This window comes from Vipera ursinii (assembly GCF_947247035.1).
Source record: "Vipera ursinii genome assembly, chromosome: 2".
Classification (NCBI taxonomy): Eukaryota; Metazoa; Chordata; class Lepidosauria; order Squamata; family Viperidae; genus Vipera; species Vipera ursinii.
This window is the reverse complement of record NC_139513.1, coordinates 201,303,651-201,319,620: the sequence shown is the minus strand read 5'-3', so window position 1 is coordinate 201,319,620 and position 15,970 is coordinate 201,303,651. Positions and strand designations below refer to the sequence as shown.

Sequence of the window (15,970 nt, the reverse complement as noted above, 5' to 3'; positions counted from 1 at the left end):
GGGGAAGAAGCTTTCCTATGATTTCCTCACCACATTGGCTAATTATCTTGATCTTTTTAAAAAATATCAACTGTGCCATAAGATGTTAATTGATGCTTAAAAGCCAAAATATCAAACAGCCTTGGTTTGAATTCTCCTGAGTCTTGGTATGGTCAAAATTGCATGCATTGAAATATATTTAAATAGCTGAACTATTAAAAATGAAGCTGAAAATATTAGAATGAAAATTTAAAACCAAAAAAGGCCTTCTTTTTTGTTTCCAAATGGATGAAAATGTTGTGTTTGCTGTGTATTACACAGCAAACATGGCCTACTGGATCCCAAGTAATATGCCCTTCAGTTGCACACACCTCCCCTCTTCACACAGATTGGCAGCTGACGTTTCTGATTTTATATATGGATTTCTTTCTTTGGCAAGTAGAGAGAATTGGAGATTTCCATTCAAAACTTGCCTAAAAGGAAAATAAAGTAAAACCATAAGCATGCTTCCTGCTTTTCATTGAAATCTGCAGATGCACTGCGTTCACCCTGCGCAATAAGTCATAAACAAGTTATGCAACTCAAGTCAGGGGGAGAGGGGTAATTGGGCTGGTATTCCAGCTTGGCTTTTTATGTCATGGAAACATCTGCAATCAAAGCCAGTGTTTATTTTATTACAAAATGTAATGTACTGTATAAAGTGTTCCCTCTTTGAAAGGAGAAACTAGATCTTGAAAGAATTCCTTTAAGTTTCAGAATTGGAGAACAGTGTAAATAAAACTGGCCTATTACTAACAGATATAGACTCTTTTTGAAGAACAAATTTTATTGTACTGACACAGCCTGGCTTTATTGGAGTTTGGCTCTATATTACAGCATAATCTGAAGGATCACAAAGCAACAACTTTTCTAACACTACTGTGATTTTTTCTTCTTCTTCTGGAACTGCTAAAGATGTTGCCTAAATTTCCATTAGGAAAGAAATGCAAGATGTAAATGTAGTGATTTCTATCTAATGGTATTGGGATGTGGTGGCTCAGTGGGTTAGGATGCTGAGCTTGTCGATCAGAAGGTCGGCAGTTTGGCGGGTCGAATCCCGAGTGCCGTGTAACAGAGTGAGCGCCTGTTACTCGTCCCAGCTTCTGCCAACCTAGCAGTTCGAAAGCATGTAAAAATGCAAGTAGAAAAATAGGGACCACTATGGTGGGAAGGTAACAGCGTTCCGTGCACCTTTGGCATCTAGTCATGCCGGCCACATGACCACGGAGACGTCCTCGGACAAGCGCTGGCTCTTCGGCTTTGAAACGGAGATGAGCACCAGCCCCTAGAGTTGGAAACGACTAGCACGCATGTGCGGGGGAACCTTTACCTTTACCTTTACCTATCTAATGGTACCATTTATATAGCAGGCATCAACAGTAATTATATAATTATGTATTTTTAAAAACCTAAAATTGTTGCATGAATGATTTATCTAAATGCAACAATTACTAACTCCCAAACATTTTATAGGTTAATAAACATTCTAAAATAAGTTTTTCCTTGGCAGGGAAAGGAATGCTTTGCAGGCAAGGTAGATTTCTCTGGGCTACATAGCTTTCTTCTAGTGATTATATTATAATCTGTTGTGGAATGAGTGGAAATCTTCTCGAATTCCACTTCCAGCCATCCTTGAGATCCAGGAACAAGAGGATTACAGTGTCAGTTTCCAAAAGTCTGCAAACTACAAATGATGGAATGGGAGAGAACAGCATTTCCCAGTCATATTATCAGTTCATCCAAACAATAACATAATCATAATAGTAAAGTTGGAAGGGATCTTGGAGGTCATATAGTCCAACCCCCTGCTCAGGCAGGAAACCCTATATCATTTCAGACAAATGGATGTCCAGTCTCTTCTTAAAAACTTCCAGTGTTGGAGCATTCACAGCTTCTGGAGGCAGGTGGTTCCACTGGTTAATTGTTCTCATTGTCAGGAAGTTTCTCCTTAGTTCTAGGTTGCTTCTCTCCTTGATTAGTTTCCATTGTTTAATACACAGAATATACAGGGCATAACAAACTTAGCAATTCAAAGCAGTTTTGGTTGTTGTCATTAAGTATCCTCCCATTTGTTTCCCTTCATTTCATGATATATATATATTTTCATGAAACTGGCAACTTTCACGTAAAGAGTTGCATAATCTCAAGATATCCTAAATGCTCCAAGTTGCTCAGATGTCTCTTTCTGCCTTTGTTTTTCAATTTGAAAGACGACCTAGTCACTTACACCTTATTATTTTTTTCCTTAGCTGTGCCTCCTAAATTGAAGGAGATGAAAAGTCAAGAATCTGCTGTGGGTCAGACACTAGTTCTCAGATGTGAAGCCAGTTCTGAGCACCTTTCTCTCAAATTCAAATGGTTAAAGAACGGAAAAGAAATAACAAAAAGAAACAGACCAGAAAATATCAAGATAAAGAGCCCAAAAAAACAAAAGTAAGTATATAGCAGTTTATCTAAAAAGCTGAGAATTGTTCACCATGATGCAGATCTCAACTGTATTAATGATCTCAGATGCCCAAAATGTGTTATCCTGTTTGGAAAGTGATAATTAATGGAAATAAGTTATTATTTTATTTTAACTTAGTGATTTTATAATGCTGCTGTTATATCTTATTTCATAAAAAGTTAAACAGAAACTCTTTGTCATCATTAAGCTAGTTCTATAGGGCAGAATTTCCTTACAATGAATGTATTTCTAATCCTGCAGTGGTAGTGCAATAATCCAAACTGTGCATAAAAGTATAAATTTACTAAAGCAGTGTGCATCCAATGTGCTAGACACATTCACAGTCTAATAATCATTGTGAGAGACGAAAAAGAAATCCTTAATTTACTAGCTAGGTATTTTTATGTTTCAGGGAAAAAATAGCTACAGTTTCCTCTCATTCTTGCTTAGAAAACTCATTGACCTGTTGCATGACAGTCAGAATCAATATATTTTTAATGATCTGGTTAGAATGTGAATATAATTTTTCATTGATCTGACTAGACTGATTTTTAATCTTTAACATTTGTGCAATCAATATATCTTGATTGGTTTTGGATACATTTAAACTCTCTATTGCTTAGTTTAATCTTCCTCAAAGAACAGTTATGAAGCTAAAATCTTGATATGAATTAAAAAAAGTTAACATGAACATTTTGATGTGTTTTAGTCCATTTCCTCTGAGTGAGCTCAGTTGAACCAAATATCAAGGCACAAGTGACCTTCATGGTGCTGATTTTATCGTATGTTCATTAAAGGAAGATGAAGCAGAGTTTTTGTTAGTTCATTTCAAACAATGAGTGTCTGGAAAGCTTATTATGCTTATTGTCCTGGCTGCAATTTTCAATCCCAAACAGTTGCCAAAATCAATGAAAACACTTATTTTTTTTGTTAAACCAAAGTCCTTTTTTTCCTCTGTGTGTCTTATATTAAATACTAGAATACTAAATTGCCATCAGCTGTCGCTATATTAAATATAGTGAAGGATGACTTAGGAAGTCAGTTGGGTTTAAACTGAACATGATTAATTGAAGCAGTAGAGTTCTTAAGGCCATTCAACTGGCAGAAAAGACTTTCCATTTCATACAAAGCTCAAAGAGGTTGAAGTATTACAGGAAAATAACAGTTTTACAGATGGATCCAGGTTACCTTGGACCCAGGTTTGAGTCCAATATTATATATTTTGTATGTAATATGGTCCCTCTGGTACATTGAGAGACATGCTTTAACAAATGAACCTATTTGGAAGAATTGATTCAATATGCATTTATAAAAATTACTGGTCTTGATGTTACATTTCAGTAACAGCTTACATGGTTGGGAAGTTAAGCTTGAAAGTTTGTAGAAAATTCCAGATGGACTCTGAAAATTCAAGAGACAAGCTATGAATTTTTTCGGGTAAACAGATGTTATCTTGGATAAAATATCTTGGGGAGAAAATTGCTTATTGTCATAGCTGCCACACTGAATGAATTTTGTAAAATTAGTAGATATATTTTATATGGATTTGTATTTCTAAAAGCATAGTGTATCAGTATCATGGTCATAGTTTGAGATTAGATTTCATATCAGCTGAAGACAGTACAGACAGTCCTCAACTTGCAACCACAATTTAGCCCAAAATTTCTGTTGCTAAGTGAGATGGTTGTTAACTGAATTTTGCCCTGTGTTACACCTTTCTTGCCACAATTGTTAACTGAATCACTGCAGTTGTTAAGTTAGTGGCATGGTTGTTAAGGGAATCTGGCTTCCCCCTTAAATTTGCTTGTCAGATGGTCACAAAGCCGGAACACTGAAGCCATCATAAATATGAACCAGTTGTCAAGCATCCGAATGTAAATCATGTGACCACAGGGATGTTGCAACGGTCGTAAGTGTGAAAAACGGTGATAAGTCAATTTTTAGTGCCATTGTAACTTCAAATGGTCACTAAATGAACTGTTGTACATAGAGGACTACCTGTATGTGGCACAAGGAAGGATTATGATTTCCACCCCTAGATCTTAGATAGAAATGACCTCAGCACATCCTAATTTTGCTTTATTTTGCCTGCATGCTTTCCTGCTTTGAATGGAGCTTTGCTCCTCCTTTCCCACCACTTTCTTGGCTGTGTTGCGATTTCCTGAACAATTTTCTGGATGAAACCTTTGTGGTCAGAACACAAAATCTGGATGACAGAATTTACTTGAGCTTCAGCCTAACCCACTTTAAGCCAGAAATAGCTTTGAGTTTAGATCATACTGTTAGGTAGACCTGACGAAAACAGTTTACAGAATTCCAAAATACAAACTGGTTACAAAAGAAATAGTTTTATAAATATCTTAAAAGCTCACAGTTTCCTTTGCCAGACCTGATCACCTCATGTGTACAGCTCCAATGTGATATATTTTCAAGTTTGCAAGTGAAAGGCTCAATCTCCTGCTTTATATTTGGATGTTTTGTGATACTTTAACACAACTTTCTATTTGCAAGATGTGTGTAAAGATTATATTAAGTTATTCCCTGCCAGAACTGAGAGCTCTTGTTAGATCAGTACAGCTTTTTTTAAGGAAGAGGGGCACGAAGGCTAATTATTCTACAAAAGTTATCATATATGTAAAGGTGATGCAAAATCTGCTAATTAAGCTTCATGGAATGTTCTTCAGTAAAGATTTTATTTAAAAATATATGATCACAGGAGTTCATATAAGATTTTTATACAGCAGAAACTTATCAATCATATCACAGTTATACTAATATTTAGAACTAACCTTAATTACAATCTTAAAAGGAGTGAAATAGAAACGATTAAATCTATCAGGAAAAAATAAACTTTTAAGTTTTATAATGAAAGTATTGAAATTCCGTCCCTGTCTTTATAACTGGAAATTGATACACTTTGAGAACCCTCTGAATGTAAAAGTTTTGCACATTTTATATATGATTTAAATTAAGCATACCTTGGTATGTTTTAGTTTAATTCATACTGAATTGAGTACGGGTTATTTTTATAAAATAAAAAGGCAGTTTTTAAAGCAATTATCAGTAATGTTGTGGGGGGGTGGCAATAAATACATTTTTGTAGTCGGTACACATATTCAATCCATCTTGACTTCATGCCTTCATTTCTCCCTCCTAACCTGGTCTTGTTTTTATTTACGATCCAGCTTCAATAGATGCTATGCGAAGCTGAAAGCATTACTCACTATTGTAGTACATATAATTTCAGTGTCAGGCAAATGCTTTGTGCTGGTAGACATGTACACCTATCATACATGAAATGCATGCCATTGTTAAGGATCTTCCATATTCACAACATGTTTTTGTGCTAATCATGGCCTTCCACAAAATATCAATTAACCAGAATGTAACTAACCCTCCTAACACACCATGATGCTACCTAAGAATACCAAGAGGGAAGAGGTCACACCTTCAATAAAAGTACCCCATGGTAGACACCCACTGATTTTATTATTGAAGAATGCTCATCGTACTTATATGTGGCCTAAAGAAATGTTGTGAAATATACAGTAGTTAAATGCTAAATTCTGCCTCTTTGTGTCACACCCAAAACCAAGAATGACACATGGCAATTCTTCCAACCTGACCTCTTTATTGTTTCACACCTATAAACAAAACTTGCCAGACTAAAGATGCTACCATCTACATTTGTAACATACTCTGTGAACTAATAGGGAGGTGTTGTCTTCACTCTTCTTTCTCTCACACATACCATCTGAGCTGAGTTGCCTCTTAGGTTCCTGAAATTCAGCCCTCCTCCTAGGTCTAACAATTCACCTCCTCACTACCTTCCACCACACTTTATACCAGGGCTTTTCAACCAGTGGTACGGGTACCAACTGTGGTACATTGGCACCTGGCAGGTGGTACGCGACCATCGTAGAAAAGTGGTAGCAGGGGAGGGGAATGAGCTGAACTGGTGGCAGCACCGCACAAGATTGAGCGAGAGACGGCTAGTGCTGCAGGGCTGTCAGGGCTCAGTGGAAGCGCCAGGATCAGCGCCAGGCTCCAGCTGGAGCTCAGCGCTGATCCTGGCATGTCTGCTGAGCCCAGAAGAAGCGCTGATCAGCTGGAATGTTGCAGCATCTCCAGGGTCTTGTGATTTACATTCAGATGCTTGGCAACTGATTCATATTTATGATGGTCACAGTGTCCCAAGGTCATGTGAAGTGACCAAAACCTGCTACAACCACCCAGCAGACAGGGGAATAAAAACCAAACACCCCCACCCCACCCCCACTGCCAATCCTCAACAGAAATGCTAACAACAATGAAAACCTCGGACAGGAGAAAGGGTGCCGCCGGGTGGGCAGGCAGGTGTCTTGCTCGGCTGTGGCTTGGGGGGCACTTTTTTCAGTGCCATTGTAACTTCAAACAAAGCAAACTGTTGTAAGTCAAGGACTACCTGTACTTCATCACCTTTTTCCTTTTTTTTTTTGGTCAAGTTTTTGACACCTTGCTAGGCAACTGGTGGTACTCGGATGTTACCATATCTTAAAAGTGGTACAATGGGTGAAAAGGTTGAAAAGCCCTCCTTTATACCATGCCAAATTCCTGGTCTTATTTTTAAATTATATAAAAATAATATACTAATAAAATCAGATGGCGCACAAAGCCTGGCCTGGCAGGGATATATGCTATGTTGCTTACATTTATGCTTGCTAATAGATACAAACAGTATTAGTATTTTGGTCTAATACTTAAGAATGCACTATTATTATTTCAGTGCTTTCATATTACACAATTTATTGCTTATTTTCATTACTTTATATTCATCATTACTTTGTAAAGTAAAATAAGCTGAGGTTTAGTAACTGGCCCAATTCAGGCAGCTGTATTATAAAAGAGACTGGACAATAATTTGTCTGAAATTAACTAACTAAAGTCTTTATTGATTAGCCCTTGGGCCATATCAAAGTGCAAAGTTCCAGCAACAAATCGTTATATGTCTGAAATGATATAGGGCTTCCTGCCTGAGCAGGGGTTTGGACTAGAACACCTCCAAGGTCCCTTCTAACTCTATCATCATCATCAATAATAATAATAATAATAATAATAACAATAATAATAATAATAATAATAATAATAATAATAATAATAATAATAATAATACTCATTTACATCTGTCTTATGTTCATAAGTTAAGGAGATCAGTTCAGTTTATTATTGGACTATTAATACATTATAGAAAGGTGCCTGATACAGTTTGAAGGAATGGATAGAAATTTATATAGATTCAATTTGAAGGCTAATCTCCTCCTCATGCATGATTTGTATTTGAAAATGAAACCTTAGTTTTCTGTAAGACTATTCATAGGAAGCATGTTTTTATTCACTCCTTGTTTTTATTTTTATTTTCTACCACGGTTTCTGCTGGAAATTAATTTGATGACTTTCAGGCTGAAATCTGAAACTTGTGCCTCAAATATAAAGCATATATTGTAACTGTGAATAAGAAATCTACAACCTCATTTATTTGCATCCGGCCTTCTCAATTCCTGGCAAATAGATGGGGAAGAAATGGAGGTAGTGACAGATTTTATTTTCCTGGGCTCCAAGATCACTGCACATGGGGACTGTAGCCAAGAAATTAAAAGACGCTTGCTCCTCGGGAGGAAAGCCATGGAAAAACTAGACAGCACACTAAAAAGCAGAGACATCACCCTGTCAACAAAAGTGCGTATAGTCAAGGCGATGGTCTTCCCAGTTGCAATGTATGGCAGTGAAAGTTGAACCATAAAAAAGGCTGAGCGCCAAAGAATTGAGGCCTTTGAACTATGGTGCTGGAGAAGACTCCTGCGAGTCCCTTGGACTGCCAGGCGATCAAACCGGTCAGTTCTAGAGGAGATCAACCCTGACTGCTCTTTAGAAGGCCAGATCCTAAAGCTAAAACTCAAATACTTTGGCCACCTAATGAGAAGGAAGGACTCACTGGAGAAGAGCCTAATGCTGGGAAAGATTGAGGGCAATAGAAGAAGGGGACAACAGAGAATGAGGTGGCTGGATGGAGTCACTGAAGCAGTAGGCGTGAGCTTAAATGGACTCCAGCAGATGGTAGAGGACAGGAAGGCATGGAGGAATGTTGTCCATAGGGTCGCGATGGGTCGAACATGACTTCGCAGCTAACAACAACAACAACTTATAAGATTCAGAATGTATGGCCAATGGCTTCACAATGTTAGTAGATATTTAATATTAAAATATTTCCTAAAGTTTGTTTACTCCCATGAGTTCTCATGTGATTCATATAAGAGTACATGTAAGAGTCCTTTTTATTGCTTTCTAAAATTGGGCATGTCTTTCAGAATATTTTCTTATTTTAGCTTTATTTTTCCTTGGTAATTTTGTACAGGATTAAAGTGAACATTTTTGTTCTTTCACAATCCTATTCATATAGCTTGCTTCCCCCATTCTTTCTTGTTTGAGAATCCCTAAGAACTTTTATACATATTGGTTAATCACAGTGGGGAAGAGATTTCTATTTTTCCCCCTGTCTGGGTCTGGGCACTGGCAAGACAACTCCATATCAGTACCTTGGAGAGCTCACTACAAGAATTTACAGGAAACCTGTTGTTCCACTACTCAGTAATGGTCATCTGAGGTTCAAGAATTTGATCACTTGGCAACTGGCAAGTATTTACAACAGGGTGATGTGGTTGCCATCTGCAATCTTCTTAGCCGGGTTCCGACAAGCAAAGTCAATGGGGAAAGCCGGGTTCTCAAAACTGCCTGATTGACTCAACAAGTTATTCACTTAACAAACATGGCAAAAACAACTGCCTTGCTTAGCAAGTGAAATTCTGATCCCAGTTATGGTTGTAAGTTGAGGACTACCTGTAATAGGTATTAGCTAATGGAAATCCCAACTAGGTATCTTTGTGAAAGTTCAATTCTTTTAAAAACAAAGACTGAAGATTCCAAAGCACGCTGAAAAAGAATGGGTTTCCCATGACTTGTTCTGAGCAGCCTGTTGAAGTGAAATCACTTCCAAAGCTGGAGAAACATCAGAATCTTTTAGAATCTTCATTTTGTACAGAAGGAGGTATGTTTTTGTTTGGAATCTATGTTGGGGTTCATATATTGTATAATTTCTTTAAATCTCTATACAAGAGGAAAGTTTAAGAGCCAGTCTGGTGTAGTGATTAAAGCACCAGTTTAGAAACTGGGAGACACTGAATTCTAGTCCTTGGGTAACATTGGCCCTGTCACTATCCTATGAAGAGGCAATGGCAAACCTTTTCCAAAATAATCTTGCTAAGAAAATTGCAATAACTAATCCAGACAATTGCCAGAAGTCAAAAACTGACTTAAAGGTATCTCTCCCCCTTCCCAGAAAAATGAGGGAAAGATTGAATTTTATGTCTCCCTTGAATGATGTTCCAGATCTAAGAAGAATTTTTGGCTTTTGTAGCAGACCATTATTTTCATGTTTTGCTCACAAGATTTTTTTTTAGATTTTTTTTTTCATCTGTGTTATTTAGCTGATCTATGCAGATCTATAACTTATTTCTCCAACAATGAATGGCTGTATTTTAATGCTTAATATTAAAGTTAAAAAGGAGTACTTAGTTTCATTTTTTAATTAAAATATGGTTTATCTCTGATAATTGGTTTATCTCCCAAGGAGGGGAGGAAGAGCTGAATGTGATGAACAGTTGAGGCAGCTGTATGTGTAGCACAGGGGCAGGCAACCTTGGCTCTTTTATGACTCGTGGACTTCAACTCCCAGAATTCCTGAGCCAGCCAAGCTGGCCTAGCCTATTGAAAAAAAGGATTAGGGAGGACATGATAACTGTCTTCCAGTGCTTGAGAGACTGTCACAGAGAAGAGGGGATTGATTTATTCTCCAAAGCAGAGTGAGACAAGAAGTAATGGGTGAAAGCTTGCTTAAGAGAGATCCAACCTAGATGTAAGGAGAAATGTTCTGACAGTGTGATAACAATGGAACTGTTTGCCTCCTGGAGTTGTGGGTGTCCCAACTTTGAAGGTTTTCAAAAACAGACTGGACAACCATTTGACCGGCATGTATAAGGTTCCTGCCTTCAGCAGGTGGTTGGACTAGAAGACCTTCAAGGCCCCTCCCAGCTCTATGATCTAATTTTATAATAAGACCATGTTCCTATGCTGCATGGTCAGGTATTGTTTTACTATACTAAACATATTTCCACGTTGCCCTTTTAATCACAAGAAAGGCAGCATAGATTTCAGGGCCACTGTCTTTCATATACTGGATTAAGAGATAAGGCAACAGCTGGAAGACAGAAGCAATTAAGGCATTACCTCAGGTAGGATCTGAGGCCAAGATGTGAATAGATGGGGTGGTTTGAGACCTCTAGCCTTATACCCTACATTTGCAATCATCTTATATTTACAAGGATATACAGTGTTTGTATGTTACTAGAAAGATCAGACAGTAGTGAGCAATGAGAATAAAAGTGCTGTAATCTATAATTCATCATTGTAGTGTCTACTTCAAAATGAAACCTAATGTCAGATCCTAAATTAAGCATGTAGTTAACATTTTGGGAAAACCCCATGCAACTTCATTGCTTTTAGTGATGCAGTTGAAGAATTAAATTGTTGCACTTAAGGCTGTTCTATAAAATTTGGCAGTAGCTAGAAATCTTAACCGATCCAAACAAAGTTAAGCAGGGTTGACCACTGTTAGTAGCTGTATGAGAGACTCATCAAATTCTCTCAAATACTCTCAGGGTTACAGTCTAAGCTGGGAGATTAAAACAACAGCAGAAGAAGGAATTGCAATTCATATCTGTACTGTTGCCAAGATAAATATGTAGATATATCCATAAAAGCATAGGAGGGATAATGAGCTTAACTCAAAGTAATTTTTTTTATCTCTTACTGTTAAAAGATGTCTTTATTTTTTGAAAAATAGGATCCAAATGTTTGGCTATTTTTTATTATTTAAAGCAATTTACTTCATCCAGACAAGTGTTCTTAAAGGTAAAGGTAAAGGTTCCCCCGCGCATGCGTGCTAGTCATTTCTGACTCTAGGGGCCGGTGCTCATCTCCGTTTCAAAGCCGAAAAGCCGACGCTTGTCCGAGGATGTCTCCGTGGTCATGTGGCCGGCATGACTAGATGCCAAAGGCGCATGGAACGCTGTTACCTTCCCACCGTAGTGCTCCCTATTTTTCTACTTGCATTTTTACGTGCTTTCGAACTGCTAGGTTGGCAGAAGCTGGGACGAGTAACAGGCACTCACTGCTACGCGGCGCTCAGGATTTGACCCGCCAAACTGCCGACCTTCTGATCGACAAGTGTTCTTAGAGTTACTTAAAAAAAATAATAATGGGACGTTTTCTGTTCATATATTCACGTTAAAAGAAGATAAGCAGGTATAATAAACAGTTGAATCCAAGAAGGGAAAACCAAACTGCTTTCTAGTTCTAACTTCTAATGATAGGGCTTGCAACTTGGGCGTCCTCCTGGATTCATGGCTCAATTTTAAAGATCATATAGGAGCCGTGACCAGGGGGACTTTTGCCCAGGTTCGCCTGGTGCTCCAGTTGTGATCCTATCTGGACCGAGATGCCCTACGCACAGTCACTCATGCACTCGTGACCTCCCGTCTAGACTACTGCAACGCTCTCTACATGGGGCTGCCCTTGAGGACCACTCGGAGGCTTCAGCTGGTGCAGAATGCGGCTGCGCGAGTTGTGATGGGGGTTTCCCAATACTCCCATGTAACACCTCTACTCCGCGATCTGCATTGGCTTCCGGTTGCCCTCCGGGTGAGATTCAAGGTGCTGGTGATGACCTATAAAGCCCTGAATGGTCCAGGATATCTGAGGGAACACCTGCTGCCAGCATCAAGCTCCCTTCGTCCAGTGCGCTCCCACAGGGAGGGTCTTCTCAGGGTGCTGCCGATAAAAGACTGTCGGCGGATAACACCCAGGGGAAGGGCCTTCTCTGTGGGTGCGCCTGCCCTCTGGAACCAGCTGCCCGTGGAGCTTAGGACTGCCCCCGACCTTCGCACATTTTGCCGGGACCTGAAGACCTGGCTCTTTGAGCTCTCCGGCCCAGGCTGAGAATTTTTAACTGGGTTTTTTTTAATTTTAGGGATAATTTAATCTTTTTAAATTTGTTTTTAACTTTTGTACTGGTTGTTTTAAATACCCTGTAAACCGCCCTGAGTCCTTCGGGAAAGGGTGGTATATAAATCTAATAAAATAAAATAAAATAAATCAGTTCAGACAAGTAACTGAAGTTTAATCTCAAGATAAAGACAATAGATTATCCTTTCCCTGCCCCTTTTGTTCTCCAGGTGATCCTCCCTTAACACCCACAATTGAATCTGGAATTTTGGCATAAAACATTGTGGTAATTAAGTGTGTCACCACATGACCTGTCTTGATTTTACCACTGTTTTTAAGACAGTCGTAAAGTGAATCACTGTGGTCACTAAGTTGAATTGTGTGGTTGTTAAACAAACCACATGGATGTTAAAGAAATTCCTTTCTCCTGAATGGGTTCTTTTTGGTGGAAACTGGCAAAAAATAGCACAGATCATGGTCATGTTACTATGGGACACTGTAACCAGTTGTAAATGTGATCTGAAATATGCCAAGCACCAGACTGTGGTCATATGTGTGTCTGTCTCCAGATGTGTCTGTGCAGCAGTCATAACTTTAAGGGTGGATTGTAAGTAATGGGAGGGCGTCATATGGTCATTAAGTAAGGAGTACCTATACTATCAAATCTATAATAGGAAAATGTGTATTACTGTACATATTACAGGTAGTCCTCGACTTATGGCCACAAATGAGCCCAGAATTTATGTTGCTAAGTGAGAAATTTGTTAAGTGAGTTTTGCCCCATTTTACGACTTTTCTTGACACAGTTGTTAAGTGAATCACTGCAGCTGTTAAATTAGTAACATGGTTGTTAAGTGAATCTGTCCTCCCCATTGACTCTGCTTGTCAGAAGGTTGCCAAAGGTGATCACATGACCACGGAACACTGCAACTGTCATAAATATGAGTCAGTTGTCAAGCATCTGAATGTAAATCACATGACCATGGGGATGCTGCAGGGATCATATGTGTGAAGAATGGTTATAAGTCACATTTTTCATTGTAACTTCAATTGGTCACTAAATGAGCTGTTGTAAGTTGAAGACTACCTGTAATTTACTTTATGTTATTTATCTTACGAACATGGCTCCTCTCTGCACCTCCAGCAAAGGAGGAACAAACCCAAACAGTATTTTTTGTATATTTGTTTCTTTCAATGATGCATAAAATGATTTAATATATTATTCAACTTTCTTTCCTTAGAACATTCTCAGAACTCCGCATTACTAAAGCTTCGTTGGATGATGCTGGGGAATATACATGTAAAGCAAGCAACAGGTTTGGAGATGACACTACTAAAGCTCAAATAGCTATTACAGACACCAGTGGTAAGACATGGTTCATTCTTATCTAGAATTGTTGCAAATAAAATGAATTGTTATAAGAATTTATATTAAAAAAAATCCTGTAAATATATCTACTTAAGGGTATAAAACTCAAAACTAAACCGAAGTGAAAATATTTGGGTTTATCATTTAATGGATAATATAAAGGCCAAATGTAAGCAGAATTTCTAAATAATTTGACACAATATTGAAAAATGTTAATGTTTACACTGAGAAGTTCTTTCAAGTTATTTGAATATATTCCTCCTGACACATTTTCAAGTGTAGTTATGAAAACAATATCTTTTTATTGTACGTGATCATTTATTTTATTACTCAGATAAGTAAAACTCTTATCTGTTTTTGGCTTAAAATGAGAGCATAATATAAGAGACCTTAAAATGTTACATTCTACTACAGCTGCACTTGCCTCATTGTTTTCTAGTCAGCAGAAACAGGGAAGAGATTTACCTTTTGTGCACATGGGAACTGCTCCAGTTTACTATCCTCATTAACGAGATTACAGCAATAGATTTACATGAAATATATATGGAGTTGTTAAATGCATTTATTCCTCTTGGGTCCTGTAATTTAGATTTGTAATTTTAAGGTGCAGAAAACAGAAAAGTAAAAAATAGTTTGCAGTCAATGAAAAGAGATACATATTTTTAACCAATATGTTCTGCTGGGTTTTTCACAGCAGATACACAAATTGCTGTTTACTCCATCAGCATGCATAATCTTTATAACAGATACTTCTGGTTATGAGCTACCAGATGATTATATATTTTGCCGTATTGTTTCCTAAAGCAGGAAAACTCAGATGCTTTGTCTGTTTGCCAGTAGATGAAAAAAACAAAAACAAAATGGAAACATATTGTATTGTGCTACTTTAAATTCTGAATTTATTGAATGTTCTGGATTTTCAAACATTATGCTAAAAAGCAAAAGGCAATATATTTATGTGCAAATTATATATTTATAGAGGTATACATTTAATTATACATTGTAATGTTGGTATTAGAATCTTTTAGTTTGATAATGTTACTTGTTCTGTGTTCTCTTGACAGTTTATAGGATAAGCTTTATATTAAAACAATAGTTTTAATATTTAAAAATTAAGGGATTTTAGAGGACAATGTGAATCTTTACAAAGTAGTTTGAGACCAAAATGCCCATAAAATAGTGATGGAAGAAACAACCCACAAGTAAAATGCCACTATTATTTAAGCTTTGTCCTAGTAATTACTTATATTTAAGTGATATATCCAGAGAAGGGTCATTTAAGTTTCAAATGTCAAACAGCATTTTGAATGAAATAAGAAATATTCTAGAAACCAATGAAGATAGTAAAGTATTGGGGTATTATATCCAGATCGTCTGTTTCCAATTCTAGCAGGTCATTTTTAAATATATTTGGAACTTTGGAGGCCACTTACAAAGGGTTCATTTCCATATATAACACATATCCAAAAAATCATCCTGGGAGTTTCAGAACATAAATAAACTGAGGACATGGTATGTTCTGTATTAACCTGAATCGACAAAAACTGTTCCAAGCCCCTTGACACTTTATGACAGAGTTGCGGTCAATGAGTCCCTCTCTGTTCCTTTACAGAGACCACAAGCTCAGCAAATAAATAGCCATAGTGGCACAGTGGTTAGAATGCAGCATTGCAGTCTGACTCTGCCCACTGCCAAGAGTTCAGTCCTGATTGGCTCAAGGTTGACTCAGCCTTACAGGAGGACCCAGATTGTTGGGTGCAATAGGCTGACTCTGTAAGCTGCTCAGAGGGTGCTGTAAAGCATTATGGAGTGGTACTGTGTATAAATGTAAGTGCTATTGCTATGTTATTGCTAAATAAATAGAAAGGTCCTTGTTGTATCACATTCTGTATCTGTTGAATCTCATTTACCATCCCTTTGTCTTGGAATCTCCAGCTAGACTGGAGAGAGGTGTTAAGGGAAGGGTGGGGGGAGTGAATATAGGGTATTTGAACTGCAGAGTTCAGAGACTTCTGAACTATGACTTCCCCATAATCCTTGAG

At 37.7% G+C, this 15,970-nt stretch overlaps 1 protein-coding gene across 4 annotated transcripts in view; it reads left to right on the top strand.

Moving 5' to 3' along the window:
• NRG1 (neuregulin 1) overlaps positions 1-15,970 on the top strand; it is a gene marked incomplete at its 5' end in the record, with an annotated part of 171,406 nt that overhangs the window by 36,205 nt on the left and 119,231 nt on the right. For all 4 annotated transcript variants that reach the window (XM_083353735.1, XM_083353734.1, XM_083353732.1 and 1 more), the window contains 2 exons: positions 2,268-2,451; positions 13,801-13,925. In XM_083353735.1, coding sequence (XP_083209861.1) covers positions 2,268-2,451; positions 13,801-13,925 — 309 coding nt within the window. The remainder of the gene's footprint in view (positions 1-2,267; positions 2,452-13,800; positions 13,926-15,970) is intronic.